This window comes from Tursiops truncatus, chromosome 16 (assembly GCF_011762595.2).
Source record: "Tursiops truncatus isolate mTurTru1 chromosome 16, mTurTru1.mat.Y, whole genome shotgun sequence".
NCBI lineage: Eukaryota > Metazoa > Chordata > Mammalia > Artiodactyla > Delphinidae > Tursiops > Tursiops truncatus.
The window spans coordinates 53,427,444-53,442,416 of NC_047049.1; the positions used below are offsets into that span (position 1 = coordinate 53,427,444).

The window sequence follows — 14,973 nt, forward strand, 5'->3', positions numbered from 1 at the left end:
CCCTGGGAAGTAGGCACAGCATAGATCCCTATGTCCAAAGCACTGACAAGGAAGCTGAGGTTCAGGGAGTTTTCGTTCAGGTTCTGGAGTCAGGGCCCACAAAGGAAGGGGCCTTAGGGAAAGGCACTAGCTCACACGGGGTGGGTGGGGCAAGCCCTAACACCCACCCAGCAGGCCCTGGGGAGCACGGTGTTTTCCTCCCAGTAAGGGGGCAGCTGGGGCACAGTGGAAAGGGGATCGGCCTGAGAGGGCCATCACTGGGGAGGAAGGGAGAGGCAGGGAGAAGAAAAATGACCAAAGCTCAGGATCTACTAGTAAATGATTAGCCTTCACCAGAACACAGAAACTGTGGACCGTTATTATAAAATAAGGAAATGAAATAAAATACAGCAAAAATAAAACACAAGAAAGCAACATAAAATAATGAAACTAAAAGGGATAAAGGCGCCAAACCCTCTGGTAAAGGTCCAAGAGAGCTGGAATTCCTACAGGCCCAGGCATGAGGGAGACTCAAGGACAAAACCTTTGGCTACAGACTGGGGAGCTCAGGGCAGCAGGGCACAGTGGTGTCAGGTGGCCAGGGCTGCACACCTCACTCCACTCACTCCCTCAGTGACCTTATGGCATCTCTTATCTCTTTGGGCCTCACTTTCTGCTGACGGGCTCAGGGAGAACATCAAGCTAGTTTCCAATTGTTAGGAGACATGGAGTACTGCTCCCACATGCTGGGGTCAGTGCATTCACTCGCCAACATGAACTGATGCCCTACTGTGTGCCGGGCAGTATGCCGTGTGCTGGGCAAAGTCCCTGTCTACATCCTGGTGTGTGTGTGTGTGTGTGTGTGTGTGTGCGGGGCTGGAGGCAGGGGAGACCCACAATAAATAAGTGAACAAATAAATGAGTAGGGAGGCAACGTTTGAGTTGAAGCCTGAATGATCTGTGCAGCCAGGTAAATATTTGGGGCTGAATGGTCCAGGCAGTGGAGATGGCTAGTGCAAATACCCCAAGGGGCAAACAAGCTGAGGGTCATAGAAGAGTAAGAAGAAGGCCAGTGGCCAGAAAGAGAGTGCAGGAAATGAGAGAGAGGGCAGATTCTGCAGCGCTTGTGGACAGGATCAGGGCTCTGGGCTTTTTCCGAGTGTGGTGGAAGCTATTGGAGAATTTTGAACAGTAGTGTAATAGCAGCTGATAGGTGTTTTAAATTGTGGCTTAAGAAATACATGTTACATGAGGAGGGAGGGTAAGCTGGGACGAAGTGAGAGAGTGGCATGGACATATATACACTACCAAATGTAAAATCGATAGCTAGTGGACATCAGCTGCATCGCACAGGGAGATCAGCTCGGTGCTTTGTGACCACCTAGAGGGGTGGGGTAGGGAGGGTGGGAGGGAGAAGCAAGAGGCTGATTCACTTTTTTATACAGCAGAAACTAACACAACATGGTAAAAGCAGCTATACTCCAATAAAGATGTTTTAAAAAAAAAAAAGAAATACATGTTGAGGACATTGTGCTAAGTGAAATAAGCCAGGCTCGGGAGGACAGATGCTACACGCTACCACGTATACGAGGCAGCTAACATAGATTCATCGAAGCAGAGACTAGAATGATGGTTGCCAGGGGCTGGGAGGAGGTATTGGTTGAAGGGTACAAAGTTTCAGGTATACAAGATATGTCCTAGAGATCGACTGCACAGCTTAGTGGCTATAGTTAACAATATTGCATTGTTCACTCAAAAATTTGCTAAGAGGGTAGACCTTAGCAAAGGGTAGAAGGCTCTTTTCTTTAAATTTAATTTTATTTATTTTTGGCTGCGTTGGCCGTTCGTTGCTGCGTGCGGGCTTTCTTTAGTGCGGCGAGCAGGGGCTACTCATCGTCGCAGTGCGCGAGCTTCTCATTGTGGTGACTTCTCCTGTTGCGGAGCCCGGGCTCTAGGCGCGTGGGCTTCAGTAGTTGTGGCTTGCAGGCTCTAGAGCACAGGTTCAGTAGTTGTGGCGCACGGGCCTAGTTGCTCTGCGGCATATGGGATCTTCCCAGAGCAGGGCTCAAACCTGTGTCCCCGGGGTTGGCAGGCAGATTCTTAACCACTGCACCACCAGGGAAGTCCCTAAGTGTTCTTATCACAAAAAAAAAGAAAAAAGAAAAAGAAAGAAATACGTATCATGTATTTCTGGTTATATCATGACCAGGTACACCAGGTATGTATACCAGTGTATGTTTTTTATGAATGAAACAAAAGTATCACAAAACAATATTTTGTGCAATGTTTTTGATAACAGCAAAAGGTAATCAAATAATTAGGATGTGATGAGTTGTAAGTATTTATTACCTGTGTTTTATTATGTTATTTAATTGTAATATTAAACAATTTAATTTTTAGTAATGACTGTGGGTTTTTTTTTTTTTTTTTTTTTTTTGCTGTACGCGGGCCTCTCACTGCTGTGGCCTCTTCCGTTGCGGAGCACAGGCTCCGGATGCGCAGGCTCAGTGGCCATGGCCCACGGGCCCAGCCGCTCCGCGGCATGTGGGATCCTCCCAGACCGGGGCACGAGCCAGTGTCCCCTGCATGGGCAGGCGGACTCTCAACCACTGCGCCACCAGGGAAGCCTGTAATGACGTGTTTAACAACTGACTGACAGAATCCCTAAACGTGGAGCAGTTGGCTCTGGTGAGCCGGTATAAGCTGGTCTCTGCACACCGCCGCCTAGGAGCCTTCTGGGCTCTGACGGTCTGAAGGTCCAAGGTTAGAAGGAGCTAGGAGCCCGCTGAGGCCACTCAAGGTGGGCACTGAGCCCACCCCCGACTCCTCAGCCCCACGAGGAATCTTGGCCTGAATCACAGTCTCTGGAAGGAGAGAGAGGAAGGAGTGCAGGAGAGAAGGACTCCAACCAGGCAGGCAAGTGGCAGGAAAGGCTGGCGGCATCAGTGTTATTGTGGGAGCTGTTTTTCTCTGTCTTATCAATGGCAGAGACCAGGGAGAACAATACCCCTGACTAAATACCACTTCATGAGCCAACAGGAAAACCCCCCAAGCGTGGGTCAGATGAGTTGGCTGATCTGGGTGGGCCTGGAATCCTTTCCCAGCCCTGAACTCTCAGGGTCTGCCTGCTTCTGCTTTCCGTATCCCAGTGTGCTGATTACACACGCTGACTCCTCTCAGCCTCTTTTTTTTTTTGAAATGGAGTGAACCGCCAGGTCCTGGAGACTTGGGAAGGAGTAGCTGCCTGTCCGTCGCTGTGCAGACCATGGCAGAGCAAGGCCAGACTTCCTGCTCCTTGGCTTCGTGTGTCCTGCATGAACACCGCCCATTCTCCCTGTTGGCCTCACTTTGGGGGCCGTGTAGGCACTGAGAATATCACCTCCCTTCAGCGGATTTGGAAACGGAGGTCAGGGAGGTCAGGGAGGTCAGGGAGCCTGCCACAGTGTCAGGAGAACTAATGGCGCACACGTTTGGCAAAATAAAAAAGTCTGAAATCAAGTGTTGCAGAGAGTGTGGACCCATAGGACCTCTTCTGCTGGAAAACATTTAGCAATATCATGTAAAGGTGAATGCTAACGGATCCTACAGTGCAGCAAATGCACGTACACCAGAGATACTCTTGCAAAGGTAGGTCAGGAAGAGTCCCGCCTGCACTGTTGCAAGAGCCATCAACAGGAGAATGGTTGAGTGAACTGTACTGTAGTCACACAGTGGAACAGAGCACAGCCATCTGAATGCATGGGTGACAGTGGCACTCCTCAATGGGATTACCATTTAGCGGTACTATATTAGCTGAAATAAGCACGTCACAAAGATTTCAAACAGTATGATATTCTTTAAATAAAGTTAAACAATAAATCAAATATATATATACACATACGAGACAAAACTCTATAAATAGGAAATCAAGGGAATTATTCTACACGCTGATTATCTCTGATTGGGGGAGCCTGGGGGATTGGCTAAGGGTCGACCTCATAGGTAGATAGAAGATATTGTCAAGGTCCAGGTTTTGCTCTGACCAGCTTGTTCCTAGGGACTTATTATATTAATAAACAAAGAGTTAAATAAAAAATAATATTACGGAGTGGGGATGATGGTTAACACCCTCTGCGTGCGTAGGCTGAGGAAGAAGGGGAAGGTTGGCGCTGGAAATCAGAAGACTTGGCTGCTGCCGTCACATAGTTTTTCAGGCGGACAACTCAAAAGTCACAGACGCAGAAGCCAGGTGATTTTCCTCTTCTAGGTGGCAGTTTTCCTATCGGTAAAATGAGGTTTGGGGACCGGATCATCTTTGAGCGCCTCTCTTAGCTGAGCTAGAGCAGGCTCTGCTGCTGTAACAAATAATCCCCCACCCGCACCTCCTTCTCAGAGGCTGAACACCAGAAGGTTTGTTTCTAGCCCCCAACACAGTCTGAGAGGTCCTCCACGTCAGCTGTCCTGCGATGTGGATACAGGGATCTGGCCTCTTCTGTCCTGGAATCTTTCACTTCCCACCAGCAGAAGGGGAGAGAGAAAATATGGAGAACCCTCACCGACACTTGCTGCCTCACCAGAGACATGCTGTTTCTTCTCACCTTCCTGTCACCGAGAACAAGTCCCGTGGCCCCAGCCCAACTGCAAGGGAGGCTGGGAAAAGGAGGGAGGGCATGGATGCGCAGGGAACAGTGACTTTCCCTGCCAGAGCCCCCCGAGTTTCTGCAATCCTCTGAGCCTCTGAGACGTTCCAGGCCAGATTTGACAGTCTCCTGTCTCTGAGTCTACAAACCACAAAGGCTTTCTGAGTTTATTCGTTCATTCCTTAAGTAAACAGTGGGGCTGCTCTGATCCAGCACTGGGTCAGGCAAAGGAGCTCGTCAGTGGCGGTGCTGTGAGGAAGGGGGTGAGAAGGAAGAACTGACCTTCTCACGGTATTATGATGTCATGATACCGCACAAACACTGATAGTCAAGAATAAAACAGAAAACATCTAGTGGGCGTGTGTGAGGGTGGAAGTGGGGGTCGTGGTTACAAAAGGCTTCTTGGAGAAAGTCATTTTTTCGACAGAGTCTTGAAGGGTAAGAGGAGTCTGCTGGGAAGGCTGAAAGAGGGGCTCTTCCTGGTAAGGGAACAGCATGTGCAAAGGCACGGAGGTGAGGAAGGCCTTGCAAGAGTGGGGAAAGGTCAGTGGTTTCATTTGGTCAGAGGGCAGGGCACACGTGTGGTGTAGGGGTTGGAGGGTAGGTTGAAACTACAATTAAGGTAGAAAGGTGATCAGGAGTCAGAGGTCAAAAGGGCCTTGAATGTCGTGCCCAGTGAGTGTTTGGACCTTATCCACTGGGCAACCATGGAAAGATTCTAAGGAGACAAGGAAGGCCAAAGGCCACTGGAGGGGCCATTTCAAACCCTCCCAAAGTCTCCATTAGCCAGTTTCCCTTCCATCCTTTGATGTGGACAAGACTTTTCCCAAGACAATGTACAGAGCCCTGCACGCTTAACTCTGGGTGAGTGTCTTAACCCCCATCTTCCAACCAGAGGCCCCACAAGCCTAAATACATACAAATCAAAGAGCCACTCCCACTTGTGCCCCACAAAAGGACACGCTCACATTTCAATCACTGGTCCCGAGTGACCAGGTATCTTCCTTCTAGCCCTGAAGGCCTGGGGTCTCTCCGCGGGGCTGGGGTGGCTAACAGACTATTGGTAAAATGTACACAGCTTGTTTTTTTAAAGAAAAGTGGATGCGGAATTGGAAGGAGAGGAGGAAAGTCACTGCTGCCATGGTCCCTATGTGAGGAAGGCCCCATCTCTGCCCCACCACTTTTCTGAAGGCCGTTCCTAGGGGAGCAGGGGGTCTGCTAGACCTGCCCCTATGACTTCCAGGGATCGGCGGTGCAGGGGCGTCTGCCAGCTTGCCCCAGGCTGAGAACCCTAGGCGTCCGATATCCAAGCCGGTACTCCTCACGCCCACTTCAAGGAACCTAGCCTTGAAACTGAGCAAGCACTCTCTGAGGCCTTCTAGGGGCCAGGGCTGTCAGGTGCCGAATTCTTTCCTGCGTCTTGGGATTCAAGCAACCATGGAAAGATTTTACACACGAGGAAACTTCAGCAGAGGATATTCAACTTGCCACTGTCACACAGCGAGGAAGGGGGCAGACTCCAAGGGCCTAGGCACTGTGAGCTGCTCTGAACCTATATGCAGTGGCCGGCTGAGTTCAATGTTCATGGCTCTCCCCACCTTGTGTGGTTCTCTTCTGGTCAAGAGTCTGTGAGTGGGGCCTGGAGGGGTCAGGCTGTCTCTCTGGTTTTCCCTTTGGAGCACCGCACAACGATATCTGGGGTTGGTAGGTGCCAAAATCTAGTTAGCATTTACTTAGTCCTATGCCCTGACAACAAGGGGGCTGCATCCACGGGAAGAAGGGGTACCGCAAGCCCACTGGGGTTGAGGGTAGCCTCTTTCCAATTCTGCACAAAGTCCTCATATAGGTCAGAGAGTTCTTTGGGAGGGTGGATATAAGGGATGGCAAATCGTTTTCATCTTCTGGGCCAACGGCACCCTTAGTGGCAACGCAGAGCGCTGTGTGGAGGTGGAGTCTGGCATCCCGTCTGGGAAGGAGTTCTGCGCTCAGTGATTTCTCTCCCGGGTTGGGGGATGGGGCAGTGGCGTGTGCAGGGAGAGTATTTGCCATTTTGCTATCACTGCTGTAAACTGACACCTTCTGTGTCAACACACAGCCCAAAGGAGCCCAGGGCTCAGCCCTGGCCCAGAGGAGAGGCAAACGTCAGCCTTCCCAGTACGTATCTGCTGTTTTAATTCCTGACGCACTGGCATGCAGGCAGGTTCAAGACGGTTAGGGGTTCCTTTGCATTACAAATCACCACGAGATGTTTTTTAGTGAAATGAGCAGCAAAAATTTGCACAGGATTGTGAAGTCCCATCTTCTTCTACTCCTCTTTGCCGGCCTTTCAAGCCCAAATTGAAGGCTGATTCCCCCCACCCCATGAAGACCCCTGCTTGCTCTTCTTTCCAAAGTTTCTCCTGCTCTGAGCTCAGAGCTCTTGGTCTGAAACTCCACCAAACACCTATCAGAACTGTTGCCTGGGCAACTTCAGCTGCAGACACTTCCCTACATATTCCCTCCTCCTCCAACCACCAGTCCAGGAAAGTTGAATATTGCTCTTACTGAAATTATTAATACCACACTTCCTTCCCGCATGATGGCTTATTCCCAGCTAGCAAAGCACCTTCCTGTTTGCATCCTCATTTGACCCCATCAGTCATTAACTGAGAAAATTGAGGTTTATAGAGAGGGCCGAGACTTGCCCAAAGCCACCCACCCAGGTTGCTTTTCTCCAAATCCTGTCTTCTCTCCATTGTCCCATTCTGGAGACCACAGGGTGGATGGAGTCCCCAGAAAGGGCAGGGGACAGGAATCCAAACCTCACCTGAGAGTTCCCTCCTACCTGTGGTTCTGAGGATAGTGTATAGACCAGAGCGGCCATACAGGAGACTGCCAGACCAGGGCCAAGGAAGGGAGAGCTAGATGTAGATTGGATTAGGAGCAGGTGGCTTAGCCATCAGGCTTCCTGGGTGACCCTGGGCCACTCCCTTTCCTTCTCTGGGCCATGGTGTGTCCTCCTCTGTAACGTGAAGGCTTGAGAGAGGACCTCTGACATTTTGAAAGCAAGGCTTCTTAATGTGTACATGATGGGCAGTGGGGAGGCACAGAGTTTGGGCCTGGACCAGTCTTCTTACCCTGGGACCCAGGCCTCTAATACCCACCTGGTCACCCTCACCCATCACCTCCCATCCCACGGGATGTGCTGTCTCAGGGACCTGAGGGGCTGGTGAGGGGCCCAGTCAGCTGCTATCCAGGCAAACTGCCTGTCAGTTGCTCAAATTTATTGATCACTAACTGGATACAGAGCCCATGTGTCGAGCAGGTGTGCTGTGGGCAAGGGGAGGGGGAAAAGTACAAAAGCAAAGAAGCCATTCAGGCTTCAATGGGGAGCATAATTTGGCCATCTCTCCGTCCAACCATTGACCTAGCAAACATTTTTGGATCATCTGCTATCTATGTACCAGGCCCTGCGTAGGAACTATGGGGCAGGGATAAGGCGGTTTGGGGTGAAAAGACCAGTGGTCACCAGGTAGGACAAGCAACCTCACAGCATCCAATCACTCTTAAGGACAGGGAACCCCAGACCAGGTGTCAGACTCATAGTCTCAGGCTGAGAACCATGGCAGAAGGGTTTTCTGTGGCTAGCACTTTGGTTCTCCACATGCCCCACCACTACCTGTCTATTGCCTTATACCTAGTGGTACCTGCTTGGCCCCTAAAGCAATTTGAATTTGCAAACCATACTAGGGAAAAATACCAGCACTTCAACATAACAGGACTACCCTCGTCCAGAAGGAGAGTGGGGGCCAAAGACAGAGAATTCTGGGCTGGTGCTGGGAGACTTGGAGTCTCCTCTGGGCTCCCCAACTTCCTGTGCAATTGGAAGATGTCCCCTCTCTGAACAGCAGTTTTCTCTGTGAAATTTAGGCAAAGTCTAGATCGGTGGTTCCAAATCCTATCCAGCCCCCCACCTTGGAACCTTAAAGACAGTATCGGAGTTCCAGAGATGACCCCAAATGTTTCCAAAAGTAAATGGCTATAACAGTTATTCCTAACAAGTGTGTACCTTCTTTTTAAACAAATAGGTTTAAAATATAAAGAGTACTGTAGAGATATGTCTCGGATGAATAAAAATATTAAGATATGATTGGTGTGTGCGCTATCATTTGTCCTAATAATCACAAATTGTTGGATAGACAAAATCTTTGAAAACCTGATCAAATGAGACAGAAGACAATCCAAGGGGTACTTGCTCGGTGACATGGTTGGAAAGGGTAGCACTTGGTTATCATTGAAGTCCTTTCAGGTCCAAGCATCCACAGATGTGTGCCGATGCCAGTCGTGGGAGAAATCCTCATGGTGGGGATGGCAGAGAGCTGACCCTTATGGAATATCTTCTGATTACTAAACTCAAACTGGTAAGCTCACAAACATGCCCAGAGGTAGGACAGTGACCCTCCGCATCTTACAGAAGAGAAAACAGGTTTATTCGCAGAGGTCAGGCGCCACGCCAAGGCCACTCATCTGGAAGGTAGCCGAGCTGGCACCTGAACGCCAGGGGGAATGGCTCCAGAGCCAGGTTTGAGGTTGGAGAGGCGACTCCGGCCCCCTCCGGGCGCCTCACCGCTAGGTTCCTGGCGCTGGCGCAGTGCAGGTGCCCGAAGACTACCCCAGTCTGAGAGGGTGAAGTCCCCCTGGAGCTTCGGGGTGTGTTGGGCGCAGGCGGAGGCTGGGGCGGGGGCTCCCCTCAGGCATACTTGGACTAGCTGGGCCGTCCTGGGGCGGTGAGTGGCAGTCGTCTTCCCCAGATCCCCCAGACCCATCTAGGGTCCTGGCGACCCGCAGAAACACCGGGGCGGCCTGGGGCCGGGGGTCCGGGCTGAGGAAAAGGGCGAGAAGTGAGGCGGACCCAGAGCAGCAATAGGAGAAGAGAGAGGGGGAGGGGGAACGAGGGAAGGGGGCGGGGAGTCCTTCCTGGGACAGGAACCCAGGCCCCCCTTGGCTGAGCCGACCTGCAAAGCGATTCTGCAGATGGAAGGAATTAAGTGGGAGGGGGAGGGTCCTTCGATGATAGCGAGGAGAGGCAGGGAGATGTGTGTATGTGTGTGTGTGTGTGTGTGTGTGTGTGTGCGCGCGCGGGCGTGTCTCTGGGCCTGAGAGGGGAAGGAGAGGGAGACACATCAGACTAGACGAAAGTAGAAAAGATGAGAGGCAGAGACAGAGACAGAGTCGGAGACAGATCCATAAAGACGACGAAACCGACAGACAACGAAACTGACAGACACAGGAGATGTTAGTCTGAGAGAAAGGAAGGTAGGAAAATAGGGGAAAAAACAGTGAAAATGAAATAATTGGAAAGGATTTGTAAAGAAAGAGAGACAGAAGAGAGCTGAGAGCAAGGCGAGACGGGATTGATCAGGCCCGGGCAGCACTGAGCTCCTGTAGGGTGGGGGAGCTGGGTTGGCCGCACGGAGGGGGCGGGGCCTGCTAGGGGGCCGCCCAATGGGCGGGCCCGCACCGTGCTACATATGTAGATGAGCTCTCTTTCCCCGCCCACCCCGCCCCCATCACTCTATATTCAATGAGACAGCCAATAGAGAGCGAGGACGGCTCCAGGAGGGGCGGGGCCTCGGAGAACCCCACCCCGGGAGCGGCCGCTGAAGGGGTCAGAATTGAGGCAGATAGCGGTTCGTGGGGCGGGGCGGGCGGATCGGAGGGGGCGGGCCCAAAAGTTTCCTGCCCAACTTTCGCTGCCTCCTTCCTCCGCCCGCGCGCTCTGCGGCTGCAGTTGGGGGGAGGCGGCGGCGGCGGCGGCGGCTGTGGGCTGAGCGCGGGGTGCAGGCGATCGCCGTCGGGGCTCGGGCGGCGGCAGTGGGCGCAGGCTCCCCGGTGCCCGCCCCTCCGCTCCGGGGGGGCGCGAGCGGGCGGCCGGGGGGGGGGCCGGCACCGTCGCCGCAAAATGAGCCTGCTGTCGGCCATCGACACGAGCGCCGCCTCGGTGTACCAGCCGGCCCAGCTGCTCAACTGGGTCTACCTGTCGCTGCAGGACACGCACCAGGCGAGCGCCTTCGATGCCTTCCGGCCCGAGCCGCCCGCCGGCGCCGCGCCCCCAGAGCTGGCCTTCGGCAAGGGCCGCCCAGAGCAGCTGGGCTCGCCCCTGCACTCCAGCTATCTCAACAGCTTCTTCCAGCTGCAGCGCGGAGAGGTGGGTGCCCCTGCGCGCCCCCGCCCTCAGTCGACCGTGCCGGGCCTTTTCGTATCTGCCCGGCTCTTCCTGGCCTGGCCCAGGCCCGGCTCCGTATTGCCCGGCCCTGCTTGGCTTGGCTTCGCTCAGCTCTGCCAAACTCGCCGCCCGAAGTCCCCGGGGCGCCGGGAGCGCGTCACCTCCCAGCTGAGCCCGGCCCGGAGCTGCTCAGGCGCGGGCGGGGCCCTCCTGCCCTCTCTCCCAGCCCGGGGCGCCCTGCTCCAAGGGGACTGGGGGGGCCCGGCTGGGAGGGTGGGTTCCGGATTCTCTCCAGACAGCCGGGGCGCGGCCTGTGCAGGGAGCCCCTTCCAAGTGTCCTTCCCACGCCCAACCCCATCCCCCTCTCGGCCACCGCTGGCTGGGACGGAGAGTGTGGATTCTGCTCCGAGTTCCTCCGGAGGGGCCTAAAATCTTTTCTCCTCCGACTTCGGTGGTTCCCGATCCGAAGGGCACCCTGGAGAGCAGTGACTAGCCCGGAGAATTTTTCTTCTCTTCTCACACAGGGACCCCCAGATACATCCTCCAGCCGCTCGCCCTCCCCCAGCCACATAGGAAGTGGTTTTTGAGGGCCTGACCCCACAGACTGCGCTGTCCCCCGCCCTCCCAGCCTGGAAGGAAATGAAAGGGAAATCCTCTTGAGCTCTTGGGAGGGGGGCTAGATAGGGGGAGAGGTTCCAGCTGCCCAGTGCCTTCTCCAGAAACCTGGGCCGGCTGCTGTTGCAAAGTCTGCCTGTTGGGTGGATTCAGTTACAGAATCGGAGGGGCAGTGCATCTTTCCCCAGCTAGATAAATACACAGATTGCCAGGACCTCCCAGCCCCTTTGAGAGGTCTTCAGAGCCTTTCCGAATACCACCCTCTCTGGCTTCAGCTGGACTCCTCCTGGGCCCCACTCCCACTTACTCCTGCCTCATTTGGGAACTGCAGACACCCTTCTGTGGCCTTCACTCACTCTCCTTCTGGCAGCTCTCTCTGCAAAAGTGCAGGGGGAAGGGGCAGGGGAGAGGACACACACGAGGGGCACCTTCTAGACCTGGGCACACCAATTAGTTTCGGGAGAGTCAGAACACTTGACAGTTTGTGGGAGAAGGCCTGTGTATACACCAGTGTGCTGGAGATGGAGGTGGGGAAGACAGAGGGTCGCCCTTTCTGGCCCCATAATGTGTTCCCCTCTGCCATTATTGACTAGGGGAGACATGGACATGTAAATCGCTGGCCTGAGGCCTAGAGATGGGCCAATGGCAGGCCAGCAGAGAGGAGGGCTGGTTGACCTGTGTTGGGCTAGTCAGGCATTGCTGGGGGAGATGAGTCTGGAAAGCACTCTTTGGTGCCAGGCGAGAGCATTTGTGTGCCAGAGCTCTTTGTAAACTGTAAAGCACTCTCTCCACGTGAGGAATTGTTCTTGGCTGGGAATCTTCTTTCTTGTAAGAGACTTTGCCGCCTCTTCAGGGAATGGCTTCTGTGACCAGGGGCTTTGCAGGACGGTGCCTGGGTCTTGTCGGTTGTTTGTTCTCTTACCAAACATTTGTTGAGCTCTGTGTGGCCCCCTGGGGATTCTGCCAGAGTCTCGCGGGAGCCCCAGATTAGAAGACAGACCCATGTGAAGGGTGGGTGGTTTCATGGGGGTCCTGTGGGAGCTCAAAGGCAGGAGGGTGACCACGACTCACGGGTCAAGTCAGAGTCCCCTAATCAGCCTCTACTGGCTTCCCTCTGTTCCCACCCTACGGTGGCTTTGTTCCACCATGTGGGTCTCTGCTAAGATGGCCTGGGAGTTTGGGGCCATCAGGAGTCCCCTGTGGGGGTAGGCTGTTGTGCCTCCTCTTGGAAATTTCTGGCATCCAGGATCCCACCCAAGTCTCAGTGAGACCTGCCTTTTGTCACTTCACTGCTGTTTACCTCGATGTCCTCATGAAGAGGCACATTCCTTTGCTGGGGCCACTGTAGAAGGAGCTGGTAAAGGTTATCTAGAGCGGTGGTGGAAGAAAGTCTCTCACGATCTGACTTTGGAGGAACCCTCGTCTCTGTCTGGGCCTCAGTTTACCTATCTGTAAAATGTAGTCTCTGCTCTCCCCCAGGGTGATGTGTATGGGATTTGAGAGCTGTACAGGAGAGGATGTGCCTACAGACAGGCTGGGTTAGGGAGGTAAGAGGGGCTTCCTTGCAGGGGCTGGGGGGCTGGGCCTGTTGACTTCCGGAAGGCTCTCTTGGCTTCAGACTCACTCGCTCTCACCCCCCACCCGCTTTGCCTCCTAAACCCTCTTGAAGCCCCAGCTGTGCTCCTGGGGACAGGCCTTTCCTGTGTCCAGGGCTTAGCTGGTGACCTAATATGGCTCCAGAATAGCAACTGGTTGAGAGAACAAGAAAAAATACCCCCCACCTGAATGCCACCAAGGGGCTTTTTGGGCAGGAAGCAAGTCGTGTGTGGGCTGGAGGGGACTCTACGAAGGGACCCAGGGGCCCAGGAGCGTCGCCATTCTGTGCAAAGCCTGGCAGGCCTGGTGGCAGTGCCTGCGGATGTGACTTGCATGCTGACCGCTGACCACGGCCTGTCTGCACCGGTCCCTGTGCCAAGGGCCCACCCCCTCCTGCACCACCCCAGGCTGCTCCCACCACAATAGCAAAACACCATGAATGCAGCTGGGCTTTGGGCGGGGGGAGGTGTGAGGACATGGGGGCACAGAAGCCCATTGTGCCCCGGAACCTCAGCTCTGGAAGCTGAAGAAAAGCCAAGGGTTCTGAGTGGAGCACTGGCCCTGGGAGCAGAGGGGGAGATGGCAGAGTTCACGGGCGAAGTGCAGGAGCGGACCCCAGGAGGCGACTCGGATGCCTGTGGGGACCCCTCGGCTTCTCAGTCTGTGGTAAGGCTGCCAGGCCGAAGCACACACAGGTACTCGGCGCAGTTTTTTAAAAGGCCTCTGGGTCTAGAAACCGGGCCCTGTGAACCCCTGTTTCAACCCCTGATCTGTGGCAACAACTATATGTCTTTGGAGGGAAACTTGTGAGGCCCTTGGCTAAGGAAGCCAGATCTTAGAGGGAGTGGGGGGTGGGTGGCTTGGGGGGGGGGGGTCTTCCCTGCCAGGCTTTGTTTGGAATTTAAATTCACAGCAGTGTGGGGACTGTGAGACTCCACCTCCAGAAAAGTAGAGTTACCCCATGTTGAGCATTAGCTCTCAGGAACCTCAGAGGGATGCCGAGAGCCCCTCCCGGGTAGTCCCTGTACCCCCTCAAAGGAGATGTAGCTGTCCCACTCCAGGTCAGATGCTTAAGGCAACTGTTTTCCTTCCCTCTTCCTCCAGGGCCAGATGTGGCTTGAAGATGTGGCCCTACTGTCAAGTGATACTTTGTGGAGGTTGGGGGAAGGGCTTTGGGGTCAGATACATTTGGGAAACATAGCATACTGTCCTTCCCTTGGAAACACACCATGCTAACACAGTAAAGGCTCTGAGAAGTCCTGCAGTACAAAACCTGCTAACCTTTCTTCTTCAGCCCAACATTTTGCATACCTATTTGACTGGATCACATTTTTGGCACAGAACACGTGCCAGGGTTCTGAACATCTCCAGGCTCAGAGAATGCTCTGTCAAAGCAGACCTCTTTCTTCAAACCGTAGGAGGCTCTTCCTGGAGCTGTTAACCCAGTTGCCCTCCTGGGTCCCAGTACTATCTTCTGTAGCACTGAGGACACCCTCCTCTTTGCAGCTCTGGTCTCATTGGAGATTTGAGAACAGCAGCAAAGGTCTCATGAGGCTTCCCAGACAGGGCTTCAGGCTCCGGCACACACAGGGTTGTTAGAAGCCATAGAGGGGTGACCACAGTGTCCTGCTTTAAAAGGTTCCCAGGTATTAGGGACTGTGCTCTCTCCAGGTGCAGCTGAGCTGAGAGGCTACCTGGAAGTGTAGAACAAAGCCACCTATCTATCGAGGGTGGGAGTCTGCCTCGCTGGGGCTGAGTGGGCTTCAGGAACTGAAATTTGTTCCCAGCAGCCTTTGTGGTCTGTGTGGGGTGGTGGGGGGCAGCCCCAGGGCCTGGGAGGAATGGCCATTCCAACCCAGCTGGGAGCTTGGGAGGATGCCCAGCTCCCTCTGGCCAGCCCTGGAAAGCTGAGCTCTGAGTCAGGCAAGGGGGACCATCGTTCGAGGGCCTGTTGGCTGA

General features: G+C 54.0%; 1 protein-coding gene across 3 annotated transcripts in view; it reads left to right on the forward strand.

Annotated features, from left to right (window-relative positions):
* The first annotated feature begins 10,345 nt into the window (after window positions 1-10,345).
* Window positions 10,346-14,973, forward strand: part of ZCCHC24 (zinc finger CCHC-type containing 24) — a 72,749-nt gene continuing 68,121 nt past the window's right edge. Inside the window, exon 1 of one of the 3 annotated variants that reach the window (XM_033842422.2) lies at window positions 10,346-10,785. In XM_033842422.2, coding sequence (XP_033698313.1) covers window positions 10,540-10,785 — 246 coding nt within the window. In that variant the 5' untranslated portion in view covers window positions 10,346-10,539. The remainder of the gene's footprint in view (window positions 10,786-14,973) is intronic. The other 2 variants (XM_073793400.1, XM_033842424.2) reach the window with 2 other exon arrangements.